Below are 19,646 nucleotides of genomic sequence, written 5' to 3'. Positions count from 1 at the left end.
GGCTGCGACCGGGAGCATTGTGGGAATTGTAGTCCGCCCTGATTAGTTCCCGCCCTCCGCCCTAGGGACCCACGTCCCGGCTGGACCAGCTGTTCCCGGTACCCGCAGATCGTTGATGGCCCGCGGGGACGACCTTAGGGGTAGTGCTTGTTCACAGAGATTTGGTCAGCAACGAGAACCTCCTGCTCCTCCACTAGCTGCCGGGACATCTGTCACTCCCGACACCAACGTCAGCCTGCAGCACGTCAGAGCACCCGCGTTAGTGATGTAGTGATGAAGGCTCTAGAGAACTCAGGTGGCCACTACCCGGACTTCGCCTACTGTCACAGTGGACGTCAGAAAGCATCTTGGTTTTCTAAATTGACTCTGTGACTCTGTATCCGAGAAGGTGTGGGTTGCCTGCCTCACTTGCTAGGGAGAGTGCCTAACCCCAGCTGCTCCCTTTCCGGGCCTCTCCTCCTTTGCTCCTGAATCTTGAGCCTACGGGATTGTAAAATTGACATAGACTTTGGAACAGATCACACATCCTAAGGCCTCTTGTAGGCTCATCAGCTACATAATCTCTAGTGGGTTATTAAATCTCTGAACAAGTATAATTCTTTTAAGTCAGTTGTAAGGAAGAAATTTGATATTTTATTAAATAAGTATTTCAGCTCTGTAAAATATATGTCACTGTATTTCAAACGCCTAGTATTAGTGATTTGCATCACTCAAACCTAAACTGAGAAACTAGCTAAGTATGGTGGCATATCCCTGTAAACCCAGTACTAGGAGTTTGAGGTAGGAAGATCTGAAACCACCTTTGACCTCCCACAGACACTCTGTCTCATTCCCCAACATCTAAGAAAAAAATGTTTCAGCATAGAGGATGTCAAGGAAGATCTATGACAGCTAATCTCTGCATATTCTTCCTTACGCCTCTGACCCCAAATAGCCACAGACATCTTGAACTGTGAATTTTATAGACCAGTTTTTGCTTGGAAGTTTGAACATGCATGTGTGTATACATGTGTGATGCATGCATGTGAATGTACACACATACAGGATTTTATTTGTCTCTGCTCCCCTATGCTAGGGTTACAAGCATTGGCAGCCATGTCTGGCTTTTGACATGAATGCTGTGGACTCAAATTGAGGTCCTCATGTTTGCAAAGTTCTAATTATCGAAAATAGATTTATGTATTTGTATGTATGTTTACCTGAATATATATACATACATACATACATATATGTATGTATGTATATATACTATGCGCATTACTGGTGCCTCTGGAAGTCAGAAGAGGACATTAGATCACCTAGTACTGGAGTTGCAGGCAGGTACTAGAGGTACAGACAGTTTTTAGGGGCCACGTTTGTGCTGGGAACCGAACCAGGGTCCTCTGCTAGCGCTGCAAGAGTAGCAAGCTCAACAAGTACAGCAAGTGCTGCTCTTAACTTCTGAGTCATCTCTCCAACCCATACAAGCCTGTCTTTTTTTCCTTCCTTCCTTCCTTCCTTCCTTCCTTCCTTCCTTCCTTCCTTCCTTTCTTTTTTGGTTTATTGATACAGTGTTTCTTTGTGTAGCCTGGTCTGTCCAAGAATTCACTTTGTAGACCAGGCTGGCCTCAAACTCAGAGAGATCACCTGCCTCTGCCTCATGAGTGCTTGGGATTAAAGGCGTGCACCACCACCACCTGGCCAGAGACTCTAGTGTTACTTAGAATTATAAAGCATAAGAACTATATGTTTTTGTGAGAAAAGCTGTATTTTCTGTTTAATCATTTTATTTTTTCAGAGTAAGACCATAAAATTGACAAGACATTGCTAAAACCATACAAACAAAAACACCCACCATTCTGTAGTTTAAGAGGTCCAAGTTTTCCTTAGCTTGCACTTGATCCTTTGGAAAGTAAGAGACATGTAGAAAGGAGCAGAGGCAGTTTTATTTTTGGAAAAAGTCCAGGTTGGTCTGAGAAGTGGGAAATAAATAAATAAATAAATAAATAAACAGGGGCTGGAGAGATGGCTCAGAGGTTAAGAGCACTGACTGCTCTTCCAGAGGTCCTGAGTTCAATTCCCAGCAACCACATGGTGGCTCACAGTCATCTGTAATGAGATCTAATGCCCTCTTCTGGCAAGCAAGCATACAGATAGACAGAACATTGTATGCGTAATAAATAAATAAATCTAAAAAATAAACAAATAAACAAAAACAATACATGCCTGGAAAGATGCTTAGCAGTTAAGCGCAGTGGCATGTCTGCTCTTTCAAAGGACCTAGGCTCATTTCTCAGTGCCCAGATGGCAATTCAAAACTATCTGGGCCGGGTGGTGGTGGCGCACGCCTTTAATCCCAGCACTGGGGAGGCAGAGGCAGGCGGATCTCTGTGAGTTCGAGACCAGCTCTGGTCTACAAGAGCTAGTTCCAGGACAGGCTCCAAAGCTACAGAGAAACCCTGTCTCGAAAAACCAAAAAAAAAAAAACTATCTGTAACTTTAGTTTTAGAGGAACCTGACCTCCACAGGCATTGGGTACTTGCCTGCACGTAATGCACATATATACAAACAGGCAACATACACATAAGAAAAATAACATTCTTAAAGACGATGTGTGTAGCTGTGTGCATGTGGAGTTCAGTGCTAGAGCATTTGCCTAGCATGCTTAATAAAGTCCTATAGTCCAACCCTAGGACCAGAAAAAAAAGAGGGGGCGGGGCATGTATCAATGGTGAAATGACCCACTTGAGATAGTTATTGACAACCTTGACAACCATTTTTTTTTTTTCGAGACAGGGTTTCTCTGTAGCTTTGGAGCCTGTCCTGGTACTCGCTCTGTAGACTAGGCTGGCCTCAAACTCACAGAGATATGCCTGCCCCTGCCTCCCGAGTACTGGGATTAAAGACATGTGCCACCACCGCCCAGCCGACGACCATATTAAGATATTAAAAGTTTTAAGTTTTTGGGCTGGGTGGTGGTAGTGAGTGTCTTTAATTCCACCACTTGGGAGGCAAGGGCAGAAGGATCTCAGTGAGTTTGATGCCAGTCTGATCTACATAGTGAGTTCCAGGACAGCCAAGGATACACAGAGAAATCCTGTCTTGAAAAAGAAAAAAAAAGTTTTAGATGAGCCGGGCGATGGTGGCGCATGCTTTTAATCCCAACACTCGGGAGGCAGAGGCAGGCGGATCTCTGTGAGTTCGAGACCAGCCTGGTCTACAGAGCTAGTTCCAGGACAGGCTCCAAAGCCACAGAGAAACCATCTCGAAAAATCAAAAAAAAAAAAAAAAAAGTTTTAGATGAGGGTCATAGTAACCTTGAAACGTTTATTTCTGGCAGAGCATAGTAATTACTTCAAACATAACATGACAATTAATTTTTTGTTTTGTTTTGTTTTTGATACAGTTTCTTTGTGTAGCTCTGGCTGCCCTGGAACTTGCTTTGTAGATTGAACCGGCCTCAAACTCATTTAGATTCCCCTGCTTCTACCTCTCTAGTGTTGGGACTAAAAGCATGTACCACCATGCCAACCTCACAATTTCTACTTACATTGCCTTTAGTTATTTTAGTTTACATTAATCATTTTGGTTAATATAACTGGACCATGGATGAAGCCATGGAAATCTCAAATGTGTTGCCAAGGCAGACATGGTTGTTGGGGACAGAGGACTGAGAAATGGACAGGCAAACACACAAACTAAATAAAGTAGAGACAGAACAGCGTTCCCTCACTCATTTCAATGGTATTCAGAAGATACCTGGGTGAACCACTGTTCTTTCTTGTGCTTTGTTTTGTTGTTGTTCTTTCTTTTTATTTATTTTTTTAATTTTTTTGAGATAGGGTTAACAGTCCTAGCTGTCCTGGAACTCACTCTGTAGACCAAGCTGGCCTGAAGTCACAGAGATCCACCTGCCTCTGTCTCCCAAGTGCTGGGATTAAAGGTGAACGCGCCACTGCCCAGAGTTGTTGTTTTTCTTTAAGGACAACTCTTCTGTGTCTATGCAACATGTGCATACACATGAGCACCTGCTACCTGCAGAAGGTGTTTAATTCCCTGAAACTAGAGTTACAGATGGCTGTGAGCCACCATGTGGTTGCTGGGAATTGCACCACTGAGCCATCTCTTCAGCCCCATTGAAGTTTAGATTTTTCTTTTCCTTCTTTTTTATTTTATTTTTTATTTTTTTAAAGGCAGGTTTCCTGGTGTAGCTTTGACTGTCCTGAACTCGATATGTAGACTAGGCTGGCTATGAACTCAGAGATCTGCCTGTTGCCCCCTCCCCCAACTAGGATTAAAGGTGTGGACCATCACTGCCTGGCGTTGCTTTTTTTTCCAGACAGGTTTGGTGATTTTCTAGGCTCTACCTTCCTAGTACTAGGATTACTGGCATGTACTCATACTCAGCTGATTTGGTTTTTGAGACAGTCTCCCTAAATAGCCCAGGCTGTCCTTGAACTCCTGATCTTCCTACCCCACCTCCCCTGTGCTAGGATAACAGGTGTACATCATGATACCTGTCATACTCTAGCAAATTATTCCACAGGGTCCCTCCCTTGCACTTGCACTTGGAGGTTTGGGGAACCTGCCTTGGGGATGTGGATTAATTAGCACGGGGACCTTGAAGGACTCTCTCTAGCCCTAGCAGGGGACAAGATAGACAAGGGGGTAGGACAAGAAAAATGATGAGCCCCATGTGGGTTCTGGTGAATTTCGGTAATGAACCAATGAACTCTCCTCAGTTTGGCAGGGGAGGGAATTTTGGGAGAGGGCTATCACTGGGAGATAAGAAGTGGGACACTATTGTTTCTAAGCGTCATTTGCAGGGGCCCTCTGATGAAACTCTCAGGGAGAACTGGAAATAGAAGCGTCCCTGTCTCCCAGCCACAGCCAGCAGTGGAGACCCGGGCAGAGAGCCAGGGATGAGAACCAGGGCACGATCCCTAGGGTTGACCTCGAGGCCTGGGGACAGAGGTGCCGGTGCTGCACCAAAAGAGGGTGGCGCCGTTGGGCCTGTGCGAGTTTCTCGGCCAATCAGTCCCATTTATCAGCACCCTCGGGCGCAGGGAACTGTTCGGAGTGGGCCAGGGATTCCACACCGGTCTAGAGCGGCGCAGAGGTGAAAAGGCAGCTGGCCGGTCGTGGGGGACAGCGCGGTCGTGTCCCCAGGCGGTGGCCTCGAGGCGCAGAGGGGTAGGGGGGTGGGGGGGAACGGGCGAGCGGGCGGAAGGGCCTAGGCGGGTGGGTGGGGCCGCGCGTCGCGGCCAACGCGCGGCTCTTGGGGGTGGAGGCTGCGGAGCCAGAGAGCGAGAGAGGGGCGGGGGCGCAGGGCGACGCGCTGGAGGGGCGGGGGCGGTTGGGAGGGGGGCTCGGCTGCGTGTGCCGGAGCCGGCGGGGGCGGCGGTGCGTGCGCATGACGCGGGGGGAGGGCCCGGGCCGCGCGCTCCCGGTCCCGTTGTTGTTGCCGCTGGAGGCAGATCCGAGGCGGCGGGATCTCAGCGCCGGTAAACGCCGGGCGGCGGCCCCAGCGTGCGCGGCCGCGCCTTCTGGCTTCGGCTCCGGGCCTCATGCGCTAGCCCGGCGCCGCGCGCTTCACAGTTCGGGTCCCGCCAGCGCCGCGCGCCCGCGCGCCCGCTCGCCGCCGCCGCCACCGCGCCGCCCCGGGCCCTGGCTGGGCCCGTTTCGGGCCCCGCGGCTCCGGAGCCATGAACTTCCAGGCGGGCGGGGGCCAGAGTCCTCAACAGCAGCAGAGCCTGGCGGCGCCGGGGGGCGGCGGCGGCGGTGGTGGCGGAGCGGGGGGCGGCGGGCAGTTCGGCGGCGCGGGGCCGGGAGCCGGGGGTGGCGGCCCCTCGCAGCAGCTGGCCGGCGGGCCCCCCCAACAGTTCGCGCTCTCTAACTCGGCCGCTATCCGGGCGGAGATCCAGCGCTTCGAGTCGGTACACCCCAACATCTACGCCATCTACGATCTGATCGAGCGCATCGAGGATTTGGCGCTGCAGAACCAGATTCGAGAGCACGTCATCTCCATCGAGGGTGAGCGGAGCCGGGGTGCTGCGGGAGCTGGGGCGCGGTGGCCTTTGCAGCGCTGGCGGGGGTACTCTGCGGCCCGGGCCCGGCCCCTCTCTAGCGCTCAGGGGTCTTGTGGAGCTGAGGTTCGCGGTTTGCTAATTGGCGCTGCAGAGCCCCAGCTGGTCCAGGTTTTTCCATGTCTTAGCCAGGAACACTTTTTTTTTTTTTGGGGGGGGGGGAGGTCCATCTTGAGCGCTTTTTGCTCTTCGTGTCCCAGGAGGTGAAGGTGGTGTCGCTCCAAGAACTGATGCACTCTGAGTCGCCAAGGGCCTTGGGGCCACATTTGGCCAGTCGTCGTCGGGCCGGGTGGGCGCGACGGAAGACCTTCGTGGGTCGTGAAGGTGGGGCCGATGCTCGGGAATAATTTTAGCTGATGCCCTGGCTCTGCCTGGCAGTAGGGGTAGAGGATCAGAATCTCGGGTTAGTGGATGGCAGCCTTCCTGGGCCGCTCCCGCAGGCTTCGGAGGGTGGCGCTCCCCGCGGCGCCCTCTCCCGACGCACACCCACCCCCACGCTTCTGCGGCCCGGCGGGCGCGGGCCTGGCCTGGCGCAGGGCTGGGGAGCTATGGCCGCGTGGGAGGCGCTGGATGGTCCCTCTGCGCGCTGGCAGTGTCCTCTACCCCCCAGGACATTCATTCCTGCTTACCCTGGAGGTGGGGCTACCGGATGCTGACTGACCTCCAGGGAGGTCGGACCTGGATATAGGGACTATAAACTCCAGACCATTCGCTGCTTCAAACAATGGTCCTTCCTGTGGGCACTTGGGTCATGAACTGGGGCCTCTGAAGGGCACATTAATTGGGGGCACACTGCTGGCATGGAGCCCCACGACCTCTGGTGCGGTGGGGGCCGGCTGGCAGTAGCAACAGGCACCCCAGTGGCAGTATTGACCTTCTAGCCGGCTTGGACAGATGGGCCTCGCCCTGGTCCATCTGCTTCCTTTTCCAACTCTGCTTGAAGGGGGACGCCCACCAGCAGGAGGTGGGTTCTGCCTTAGTGTCAATGCAGGGAGAGCCAAGGCCAGTTGCTGCTGACATGAGGTTGAGAAGGGTATGCCCACTCTTTGGGCCCTATAGTTAAGATCCTGTTCCCATCTTCATCTTGTATGAGGCTTTGGAGCCCTCTGTACTTGAACATCCCTGTTTTGCTTTTCTATTGTATCCATAGCTGATGAGTCTTGAATCTTACGTGAGTAGACAACCCTCCCCCCTTAGATCTGGGCCCCCTTTGTTGTAACATCCCCTTCTGACTTCCTTTTGATCTTTTCCCAGCTGCTGCTTCTCTCTCAGGGCAGAGTTCCTGTGAACTAATTAGGTGACAGAAAAAACTCATTAACGTGGATTTGAGTAAATGGCCTGATTCATTGCTGTGGTTGGAGACTGGGAGGTGACATTTGTGTGTGCCCAGGGTCTTCAGAAGAGATTCAGAGAGGGTGAGGCCAGAAGAAACTCTTCTCTGTGCTTCTCTGTTCTGGAGGAAATATGAACTCCCAAGATGATTTCCCTTGCCTTTTTGGGAGGATGAAGCAACTTACTGGATAGCCACCAGTGTGTGTAGTGTCTGTGTGTGTCTGTCTGTCTGTGTATTAGCTGTCACAGAGACTTTCCAGAGCAGGGAGAAGAAAGGCTGAGTGGCCTCCACATCTAATTCCTGTTTATTAGTATTATTAGTGACCTAAGTCACTCTTACTCACAAAGCAGAGTAGGCATGTTCTGTGCAAGTCATGGTCCTGGGAAGTACTTGGTTTGGTTTTTAGCTCTGTCTCTAGTTCAGCATGATAGGCAGCATTTCCACTCCTAGAGCCCTCCCCCAGACTGACTTCCCCATTGTGGTTTGGAAGTACCCTACCATTCCATCTGCTTTGCCTGGAAGCTTTATGTCACCATCATGAAATCCTGGGACCTGATGATTACTGTCACCAGACTGACCCAGCTGCTTCCCAAACACCAGGCCTCAGCTCTGTTGTCTCCTCCCTGTCCCTGCTACCCTGCTCTCTGGAAAAGAGTCCTTGCACCTTCTTCCACCTTCCCCTTCTGGGCCTCTCCTGGGAACCCCTTTTTTTTTTTTTTTACCCCCACCCTGCTGGCTTTCACACTTCTATCGCCCCAGCTTTTCCACTGTAGGCAGGCTACCAAAAAAAAAAAAAAAATGCCCAAACCCAACCAACTAGACTCCTCCACTGTTCAGCTCTGTAACGCTTCCTGCGGTAGAATTTTCCATCTGCCTAACCATATTGATCTGTCCTATAAGGCAGTGTTCCCACCTTGCCCAGAGTAGGGAGATAGTAGCATCTTGGGTGTGCCCTTGTTCTTTCTGTTTAGGCTGAACCCCCTAAGCCAGCAGACCTAGACTATTACATAAACACAGAGTTGCCGGGAGCTTGTGCTTCAAGGGATTGAGCTTCCTTGTGCAAAGGGCTGTCATCTCACCTGGCTTCACTTATCTTGGGCAAAGGGCTTATTTGTCTTATCAGACGGTGACAGCCGAAACTATTTAAAACATTAATTCCTTTCCTAGTCAAGAGAGAACACCTGCCCATCACTAGGCCCCAGGGAATGAAAGACCCACCCGGAGCCAGCTTTGGGGCCTTGAAGACATACTGCGTGCAGGACCTCTGACCCACTCAGCCTTGCCAGTGAGAAACTGAGGCTCAGAGAAGGAAGAGACTAATGCTAACCCAGCCTGTCAAGCGCCTTGTGATTCGCACACTCTCCCAAAGAAGAGTTCCCCCAACTTACAGGAGTCTCCTGGCTGTGACCTAGAAGGAAGAATGCAGGGACCTTGGGGCTTCAGTTGATGGCAGTGAGTGGGGCCAGGGAGACACTAGACCTAGCCATCCAGGAGCCCAGAGAAGGTACTGGGAGATGCGACTCCAGTGGTTTAGGAAGACACCCGGGCAGGTGTGTGCCGGTGGGAGATGGGGCAGTGGGGTCTGGAAGGGGACAGTACCTAGGTATGCATGCCATATGGCCACTCTTGTGTCTGCATGAAACCCCTTTGTTTTCCACCAGGAGAAGTTCCCTTGAGTCCTGTCCATCTCCTTGGATTGTTCTCAGCCTCATTCATGCAGTTCCCACTCTGCCTGCCTTCCTACCCAGACTGTGGTTTAAATGATATCCCAAAGAGCGGATCTCTGTGAGTTCAAGGCCAGCCTGGTCTACAAGAGCTAGTTCCAGGACAGGCTCCAAAGCCACAGAGAAACACTGTCTTGAAAAACAAAACAAACAAACAAACAAAAAACCCACAAAAAATGATATTCCAAAGGAACCGCGAGGAAGAGTTATGGGCTTCTTCCTGTTTGCATCAAGCCTCTGCTAGACAGAGAAGGGGCCAGGTATATTGGGAAAGCCCAGAGGAAGCAGAAAGAGGGTTCCAGCCATAGTCCCCGCATGACTCTCCTTGGGTGTAATGACTGCATATTCCCATTGTCCTGCGATTTCTCTTAACCATATCCCTGCCATAAAGAAAGGACATAGAAGCTAGTTCCATTTAGAGACAGGAAGCTCCTGAGCTCCTAACTTTACTGATTATTTTGGGTAGTCTCCACCTGTCCAGGATTCTCACCACAGGATCTGCTGACTTGTGCAATGCCCAAGCTAGGCTTTCCCCAGCGGCCCCAATTGCAGGTCAGGAATGGGCTGGAACCTACATCTGTCACTCTGATTCCTACAGTTAGCTATTTTAGTGGGGAAGGCCTATTGGGGGCATGGCTGCTTATGTAGAACTTTGCACACAAAGGTTCTAGGAATTCTGAAAAAGAGGATACCCCTGTGGGGTGCTGGTAGGCAGCAAAAAGCATATTTGTTCCCAATCCATCTCTTTAACTCCTACTGGGTGGCCCAGTTGCATCTGGGACCTCAGAATACTGGAGAACAAAGGTGAGAGAGGAGAGGAGACATGGTAACAGCTGCCCTGGAGACGGCTCAGCAGGCAGGAGGTATCCGAGGGTGCCAGCACTGTGTAGCTCTGAAGCTGTTTTTTTTTTTTTTTTTTTTTTTTTTTTAAAAAAAAAACTAGGTAAAGCTAGGAGACCTGGTTCAGAGCTAGAAGGGACAAGTGGAGGCTCTGCTCTCAGAGTCGATGACCTCGGGAAAACCCCCTCGTCCCATTGGCTCCAGGGTCAGTGCCTGCTATCCCTCCCTCATCGGCAGTCTTCGCCCCAGTGCCGCCTGCTGTCTTCCTTTCCTGCTCTCACTCTCTCAAGTGTGAGCTGGGTGTGGTGGGTGGGAGGCTTTCCCATCAGAGGGGACAGGATTATGTTGGGGTGGTGTGAAAACAACATATATGTGGTGGGATTCAGGGTATATAGCAAGTTGGTCTCTGTGTCCATAGGAACAGATGGGTGAAGTGGGCAGGACCCTGGAGAGGAATTTTTTTAATTGAAAAAAATCTTTTTTCATATAATACATTTTGATCGTGGTTTACCCCTTCTTCCTCCCAGGTCCTCTCTACCTCTCAACCCACTCAACTTTATGTTCCTTTCCATTCCTCTTTAAAAAGAAACACACACAACCCTACAAAAACAAACAAAAATATACAAGAAAAGGATCAATAAGACAAAAAAATTCTCAAACGAAACAGCATGAGCTGAAAAAAAGTCTACAAAAATACCATTGGGTTTGTTTGGTGTTGGCCAGTTACTCCTGGACATGGCACCTGCCTTGAAGTGTGGCTAATACACTCCGTTGGAAAAAGCTAATTTTTCCTTTTCCAGGGAATATGAATTGTAGATAGCTTCTTGGTTAGGTGTGGGAGCCTGTGTCCACTTCCTCCCCTCAGTACTGGGACCCAGTACTCCTTGAACCTATGAAGGTAACGTGGACACTCTCACAGTCTCTGTGCGTTCACCTGTGTCAGTCCTGTTGTCTCGGGAAGACACTGTTTCCTTGGCGTCATCTCTGGCCTCTGGCTTGTACTGGCTTCCTGTCGCTACTTGTGCATAGTTCCCTGAGGTTTGGAGAAAGGGCTGATAGAAACATCCCATTTAGAGCCGAGTGACCTAAAGTCTCTTTCTGCACCTTGTCCAGTTGTGGTTGGGAAAGGAATTTTTATATCCATCTTCCAAGATTGCAGGAAACCGTGGGAGTTGGTGCTTCCTTCTGTGTGACATAAGGTGGCCTGGGAGGGTTCAGTCAGGAGTGTGGAGTGGCTTGCGAGAGGGTGGGCCCCTTGCCACATGTGCATTGCCTGTGAGTCCTTGGCCAGCTGTTAGCGTGTGTCATGTCGGCCCAGGTGCAGGGGAGATCTGGCCTCGTCAGGCAGGTATCACAAGGGCCCATGGGGGACTCGGAAACACATGCCTGCCTGTTCATTGCCTGAACATCAGCCTGTAGTGCCACATTCTGTCAGGGGAGCTGAGTTTAGTTTCATCTGGTAATGTGCCCCACTGCTGCCCTCCGTCTCACAGTGTGTTCCCCGGAAAAGGAGCTGCTCGTTTGTCCAGTGGATTCAGCTCTGGGGTGGAGGTGGGGCAGGGGTGTTGCCTGCCAGGTGTTGTCTATGCTCCTTGGTCTTCAACTATGTCCTGAAAGCAAGAGAAACTTCCTCGGTGTTGCAGTTTCCCCTTGATTTCCCAAAACGTCCTTTCCATTTTGCACATGAAATGGCCTGGGACTTAGAATAGCTTCCCAGAGGCCCCCAAACGAGCTACAGGGCAAGGGCCCTGGCCTGCTGTTCCTGCTCCTCACTTGGGAGGACTAAGAAGGCTTGGTCAGATGGGCACATAGTGGCACATGGTTGACCCACATAGATGGCTCCACGGGAAGTTTTTGAGATTCAAACAGCCCTGGAGTTTAGCTATTAGAAACTTGTGGGGTCTAGTTTGCCGTGACTCAGACCTCTTCTTCCCTGCTGTAACTTTCTTCCCCCCCCCCCTCGATTTATTTTAATGTGCATTGGTGTTCTGCCTGCATGTATGTCTGTACAAGGATGCCAGATCTCCTGGAATTGGAGTTACCCATGGTTGTGAGCTGCCATTTGGTGCTGGGAATTGAACCCGACTCCTGGAAGAGCAGTTAGTGTTCTTAACCACTGAGCCATCTCTCAAGCCCTCCTGGTGTAATTTCTTTTTTCAATTTCTAGACTCCCCAACTGAAGCATGACACTTGATGTTTTCACTTCCAGTCAGCTGAATGCATGGAGATAGCATTTACAGTACACACATACACACATATACATACATACACACACATATACATACATACATTTGGGCTAGAGAGATGGCTCAGCCATTAAGAGCACTGACTGTTCTTCCAAAGGACCCAGGTTCAATTTCTAGCACCCACATGGCAGCTCACAACTCCAGTTGCAGGGGACCCAACACCCATGGCAAAACACCAATGCACATAAAATAAAAATGAAAAAAATCTCAGCTAGGTAGTAGTAGTGCAGACCTTTAAATCCCAGCACTGGGGAGGCAGAGGCAGGCAGATCTCTGTGAGTTCGAGGCCAGTTTGGTTTACAGAGCAAGTTCCAGGACACCTAGGGCTATACAGAAAAATCCTGTCTTGAAAAAGAATAACAACAACCCGAAGCCTCATTTGTGCCATCATAGTTGTGTATACCTTTGATTCCAACACTTGGGAGGCAGAGGCAGTTGAATCCATATGAGAGGCCAGTCTATGTAGGAAGTTCCAGCCAGCCAAAGCTTTACAGTGAGACCTTATCTCCAAGTAAATAAATAGAACCAGCCTTGTTTGAAGGACTGAAGACATGGCTCTGTGGTTAAGGTCCCTTAGTGCTCTTTTAGATGCTGGGTTAAGTTCCCAACATCTGCATCATAGTACATAACCTTCTGTAACTACAGTTCCAAGGGATTTGATACCCTCGTAGGCCTCAAGCACATATATGGTACAGTGTGTGCATGCATGCTGCTTTAGTTGGGTTTTGGTTCCTGTGATAACTCCAAAACCAAAAGCAACTTGGCGAGGAAAGGGTTTATTTCATCTCACAGCTTATATCCCATCTGGAAGGGAAGTCAGCAGTTCCTCAAGGCAAGCATCTGGAGAGAGGAATGCTGTTTACTGTTTTGTTCTCCGGGCTCCCATTCAGCTACCTTTCCTTTTTTCTTTTTTCTTTGCTGTTGTTTTTACTTTTGAGACAGGGTTTCTCTGTAGCCCTGGCTGCCCTGGAACTCACTCTGTAGACCAGGCTGGCCTTGAATTCAGAGATTTGCCTGCCCCTGCCTCCTGAGTGCTGGAATTAAAGGGATACACTACCCCACGGGTTTCAGCTATATTTCTTAAATCTCCCAGGACCATCTGCCTGGGCTTGGCACCTTCTGCAGTGGGCTGTGCCCCACATCAACTGATTGGTGAATCAAGAAAATGTTCCACATGCCCCAGACCAATCTGATGGGCATTTTATCAGTTGAGGTTCCTGATCCTCAGATGACTTTAGGTTGTTCACAGAAAAACTAACCAGCACAGCTAAAATACTCACATACGCAAAAGTGTCTCTCTACTTTTGGTTTTTCTGAGACAGGGTTTCTCTATGTAGCCCTGGCTATTCAGGAACTCACTATGTAGACCAAGCTGGCCTCAAACCTGAAGATCTGCCTGCCTCTGCCTCCCAGGAGCTGAGATTAAAGGTGTGCACCACCACGCCCAGCACTAAAAAAAAAAAAAAAATCTTAGTTAATAGATGCTTATGTGCTTTAAAAAAAAAAAGTGTTTATTATACCCAACTGATACAACACAGGAAATTTAACTGTGGCTGTCCTGTCTTCCTACCTAGACATTCTGTCAGGAGCACCTGCCCTGCTTCCTTAGGCTCCTTTCAAGACAAGGTCTCTCACTGAACCTGGCCTCGACGATTCAGCTAAACTGGCTGGCTGGGAAGTCCCAGGGAATCTCCTGTCTATGCCTCTCTCCCCACTGCTGTGATGACAGGCACATGTCACCATGCCCAGCTTTTCTGTGTGGGTGGTAGGAACTGAATTCAGGTCCTTATACTTTGTTTCTTTGATTAAGACTCAGTGTGGTCCTAACTGGCCTGGAACTTGCTAGTGATCGTGAATGACCTTGAACTGCTGCTTCGCCTGCTTTTTCCTTTCCAAGTGTTGGGGTTACAGGTAGGCAACATCACTTTTCAAGAAAGATTTATTAGCCAGGCAGTGGTGTTGCATGCCTTTAAACCCAGTACTTGGGAGACAGAAACAGATGGAGCTCTGTGGGTTCGAGGACAGCCTGATCTACAAAGCGAGTTTTTTAGTACAGCCAGAACTACACAGAAAAACTGTCTTGAAAAACCAGAAAGAAAAAAGATATATTTTATATGCATGAATGTTTTGCCTGCTAGTATGAATATGCACAACGTGTGCATGCCTGGTACCAGTGGAATTGGAGTTATAGATAATTATGAGTTGTCATGTGGGTTCTGGGACCTGAACCCCAGTACTCTGCAAGAGCTACAAGTGCTTAACCACTGAGCCACCTCTCCAGCCACCCTCACCCCACCCCGTACTTGGCTTTTGTTTTGTTTTGTTTTGTAGCAGATGCTACAGTGGGAGAAGAGGAGCCAGAGGTTCGGCTTCTCGTAGTAAGAATCATTTGTTGATTGGCAGTTCCCTGTGCAGGGAGTGAGGATGCTAGGTCCTTGTTCCTGCTCTGTGTCTGCCTAAAGAGGACAGCGAAGGCAGTTTACTCCATGGCTCTGTGCCTATCTTTCCAGAGTCATATCTCAATTATGTCCACCTAAGAGCTGTGTGGTTACAGTATTTAGAACCATCTCATGCTTGTTTTTGGGTCAGGGGTCCTAACTGCCAACCAGGGGACTGGGGAGGACCACAAGCTCAGTACAGAGCCCTCTCTTTTGAGGCTTCTGCGATGTCTCACTTTAGAGCCTACAGGGACTCATCAATGGAATCGAGTCTGTGGGTGGAAGGAGAGTTTACACATTTGACATGTCTTAATCTTTTACAAATTTGACAAGTCTTGGTGCGCTTAGGACAACAGGATCATACATGAGCTAGGCTAGTGCCTGGTATGTAGCCAGCCCATGTTGATGGCAGTCATTACTTCAGAAGGCTGTGCAGAGTCCTATATATGGTAAGTGCACACTGTTTATTACCTAGTTGTACATTTGTCTGGTCGTTTTCTTTGGATGGTTGCCCAGATGAAGATGGTAAGATACAGAGTTCGCACATTCTCAGGACTTCTGCACTGTTCTGACTCCCAGGGGTGGGGATAACCTTTCCCTGCCTGCTTCCCTGGCAGATGAGGAAACAATCAAAAAAGAAAAGTTGAAATGGCTTTCCCTGTTTCTACCTGTATTTCTTTGTTATAGCTTATTTGTTTTGCTATTTGATTGCTTTTATTAGGGAGAATAATTAAAGGTTTGTTGGGCTAGGGGTGGAATACTTGCTTATCAAACAGAGTCCTGGCTTCCATTCCTGGCAAAACACGCGCACACACACACACACACACACACACACACACACCCCATTCCTTCTCATTTGATTTAATTCTGCTCCTTTGTGCAGGTTCCTATAGTGTTACTCCTGTATCTGTTCAGGCTTACTGTTGAATTGTGTCTGTTTTCTGGGAGTCAAGTCAGCCTTCCACCCCATACCGAGTTTTCGTGTCAGCACTTTGGCCCACTGTGCTCTAATTTGGACTGACAGAGCTGGTCCTTGATGGGGACCCTGTCCATGACCATGGTGGTACCTGCTGCTTGGTTGGACAGTGCTACCTTTTCTTTGCCTTAGCTCCCCTCATTTGTGGGACAGTGAGTATCACTCTTGTTTGGGGTATAATCTTTTCTTTTAAGTTTTATTTATTTTTTATGTATACAGTGTTCTGCCAGCATGCCAGAAGAGGGCACCAGATCGCATTATAGATGGTTGCTGGGAATTGAACTCAAGACCTCTGAAAGAGCAGCCGGTGCTCTCAGTGCTCTTAGCCTCTGAGCCCCTGGAGACTATTTTCTGTTAAGACACCCTAACTACCTTATTCTGAAACTTGTGGAGATTTGTCTGCTTTTCATGATTCAAAGCCCTGCTTGCTTGACTCTTGGCTCAAGTTTCTTCTCAGCCTTCTACATTGGAAGAAATTGTCTAAGTGTAAGGAACAGAGTTAAGAGGCGTGTTCTAGGGCTGGAGAGATGGCTCAGTGAATAAAAGCACCGTTGCACAAGCCTGAAGGACCTGAGTTTGCTCCTCAGAACCACAGTGGAAGCCAACTTCTTTTTGGAGGTGGCGGGGGTTTCAAGACAGGGTTTCTCTGTAGCTTTGGAGCCTGTCCTGGAACTAGCTCTTCTCGACCAGGCTGGTCTCGAACTCACAAAGATCCGCCTGCCTCTGCTTCCTGAGTGCTGGGATTAAAGGCGAGCACCACCACTGCCCTGTTAGAAATCAACTTCTTAAAGTTGCCCTCTGACCCCCACCCTGGATCATACACCTGCGCACACATGCACAAACACAATTAAACAAAAATAAAAATGATGGCTCAACCAAGTTTGACAACTCAGGTTTAATTCCTGGTATCCACGTAGTAGAACCAACTTTTGGGAATTGTTCTCTGGCCTCCATGTATGTGCTGTGACCTGCTTGTGCACTTGTGCATGCATGTACACAAAATAAGTAAATAAATAAGTGCATGTAAAATAATGAACAAATAAATAGAACTGTATTCCTCCAGTCTCTCTGTGTGTGCCCTGTGCCTAGGATGATTCCTTCAGTTTGTGTCCTTTTGCCCTGTGCAAAAAAAGTATGTCTTTTCTATAAATACCCATTTTTATGCAGTCGTTTCATTTTTTTTTTCAGTTTTACAGATTTATCTTTACTCTGTGTGTGCGTGTGTAGGCCTAAATATACATAAATGGTGTGCATCAGTGCCAGTGTTCATGGAGGCCAGAAGAGGGCTTTGAATTCCCTGAAATTACAGGTAGTTCTGAGCTCCCCCATGTGAAGATCGGGAACTAAATTCAGGTCTTCTGCAAGAGCAGCAAATGCTCTTGTAACCACTAAGCTGTCTCTCTAGCTCCTAACAAATATTTTTACTTACTTTTTGTTGGTAGGACAGCACAGGGTCTCCCTGTCTAATCCTAGCTGGCCTCAAATGCACAGCGCACACAGCGTCCCTGTTTCAACTTTGCAAAGGCTAGGGATTACAAGCAGGTGCTACCATTCCCCAGTTAATATTTATTGAGCACCCACCAAGGTGATTGATGGCAAATATATCCACTTGAAAGCATTGCAGTATACCCAGAAGGGTTTATTTTGCATTTATTTATTTGTGTGTGCACACACATGTGCCACAGTGCACACATGCAGAAATAAGTAACAACTAGGGAATACTTTCTGTCACATGGATCCTGTGGATAGAATTCAGGCCATCCTGCTTAGTTGCAAACACTTTACCTTGGCTGAGCCATCTTGCCAGTTCTCCTGCCTCCTCTGCAGTGTTTAGTACCGAATATCTTCTGAAAACCTAGAAGTATGACTTTTGTGTGCAGTGGTTCTTGTCCATGCTTCACACAGTTCTGTCGGGGTGGGGAGGGAGGGAAGTATGGTGACTCTGCCCTGCTCCTAGCACAGTCTGGAAGGCCATGTGAGCTTTGCATCAGTCAGCATCCTGGTCACTTAAGATTTTCCTGAGAGAGGGTGAATGAACTAAAGGCCTCACCCCATTCTGGCACTTTAGGCAAGGACTCTTGTAAGATGTTTGTGGTTTGTCCTGACTTTATGGTAAGAAGTATCATGACTCTCACAAGCTTGTGCACACATTCTTCTCTTGGAAACAGGAGGCACTAAGGAGCCCCTCCAACCCCTCCCTAAGGTTTGTTCCTTGTTTTGTCTCATCCGTTCTCCCTCCCACCCACCCCCAGCTTCAGTGAAAAGGTAGGGAGTATTGAGCCGGGAGTGTCCCCGAGTGCTGCAGCAGCAACCGTGTGCCATAGCTGACTCCTTATCCCCATATCTGAACCCAGCAGCTAGCAGTCGGGCCTTGTTGTCCTCTGCCATGCGTGCCGCTCAGATGTGACACTACAAGCCTCCACAAGTGATCATCTTGTTAAGAGTTCATTCTCAGGGCAGTGGTGGCCCACACCTTTAATCCTAGCACTTGAGAGCAGAGGCAGGAGTGTCTCTGTGAATTTGAGGCCAGCCTGATCTGCAGAGAAAGTGTTTTAGGACAGCCAGGGCTACACAGAGAAACTCTGTCTCAAAAAAATCAAGCAAACAACAGAAAGAATCAATTTTTTTCATCTTTGTCACTGTTAGGGGGAGATGCTGTCCTAAACCTGTTGAAGCCTCTTAAACATATTTGGACCCTCAACATATCTGGTTCAAATTCTAAAGAGCTTCCTTGCCGACCTAGCAGCCCAGAAGATTCTTGGTGTGTGCACTTCTTTGTGTAGGACTTGAACCCTTAGGACCTGTCAGGGACAGACAGGCCACTGCCCTTTTATGTGTGGGAGGGAAACGTTCTCTCCTAGTGGCCACACTTTTATCCGTGTACATTGGGTTAGACTGAACCTGTCTCTGTCCCGAATTAGTGTCCTACCCCCAAAGCCACCATTAGTCTACACATCCAGCCCCTCAACTCTGTCTCCAGCCAGGTGCTGCCTGCACTGCCTGTCACGCTGCCCTGGAACTCACTCTGTAGACCAGGCTGGCTTTGAACTCACGAGATTCACCTGCTTCTGCCTCCCAAGTGCTGGGATTAAAGGGGATTAAAGGTGTGCACCACTATGCCTGTCCATTCGTGTGTGTGTGTGTGTGTGTGTGTGTGTAACAAGTCCAGGAGTTGTGGTCCATCTTAGGCAGGACCAGGACCAGATGGCTCTGAGGACAGCATGGGACCATTTCAAATATGAACATTGGCATCTTTCTTTCTCTGAGCTATGAGACCTCCTTCCCAGTGTCTTAGATCTGGTGACAGGGATACATTCCATGGGCTTTGTTGAGCAATAGACCTTGAATGACTGGACTCTTCCTCAGAGGAGGGCCTAGAATAGGCCAAATTCAGGAGTATGGGGACACCGTCTTAGGGAGCTTGGCAGAGGATCACTTTCTGGGTACTCTGACCACCCCATCCCTTTCTGCCTGGAAGCCAGGGTGGACTGGTACACCCAGGAGGAGGATAGCATGGGGGAAACTGAGGGCTGGCAGAGGTGTGATCTAAACATGGGGATAACAGTGTCACCGCCATTTCTTGATCCACAATATAGTCCGCTGGGCCAGGCACCCAGATTGGAACTAGGTTAAGGTGTGTGTGTGTGTGTGTGTGTGTGTGTGTGTGTGTGTAAGTTCTTTCAGAAAGCCAAGTCTCTTGTTTTAGCAGAATCCCGAGCGCATAAGATTCTGGCTGGAAATGGGTGCTGCCTAGCGGCCGTGGAGCAGCAGTGGCTAAGCAAATGCTGGTGGGTGCAGCACTAGCCTGCTGCCTTGACGAGCACCGCCAGACACAGTTTTACTGGAGTAGTGATTTTATTATGAAAATCGCTGCCGTAGTGTGTTTTCAAACCACACAAACGTGCGACCTCTCATTCCAGCACGTTTTGTGTTTGTGCTGCAAATGTCACAAGATTGACAGCTCTTGCTGTGGGTGATGAGGAACTGCAGGAGTCTGAGCTGGGGGTGCAGGACCAGCTCTATC

General features: G+C 49.1%; 1 protein-coding gene across 4 annotated transcripts in view; it reads left to right on the top strand.

Annotated features, from left to right (window-relative positions):
* The first annotated feature begins 5,052 nt into the window (after positions 1–5,052).
* Positions 5,053–19,646, top strand: part of Agap3 (ArfGAP with GTPase domain, ankyrin repeat and PH domain 3) — a 50,040-nt gene continuing 35,446 nt past the window's right edge. For 3 of the 4 annotated variants that reach the window (XM_038320666.2, XM_038320665.1, XM_038320670.1), the window contains exon 1: positions 5,685–6,012. In XM_038320666.2, the coding sequence (XP_038176594.1) occupies positions 5,685–6,012 (328 nt within the window). Of the gene's footprint in view, positions 5,173–5,684; positions 6,013–19,646 lie in introns of those variants that run through there. The other variant, XM_038320667.2, reaches the window with a different exon arrangement.

Source organism: Arvicola amphibius, chromosome 2 (assembly GCF_903992535.2).
Source record: "Arvicola amphibius chromosome 2, mArvAmp1.2, whole genome shotgun sequence".
In the NCBI taxonomy this organism is placed as follows: Eukaryota; Metazoa; Chordata; class Mammalia; order Rodentia; family Cricetidae; genus Arvicola; species Arvicola amphibius.
The sequence above is the reverse complement of the archived record's forward strand: the minus strand, read 5'-3'. Positions and strand labels throughout refer to the sequence as shown.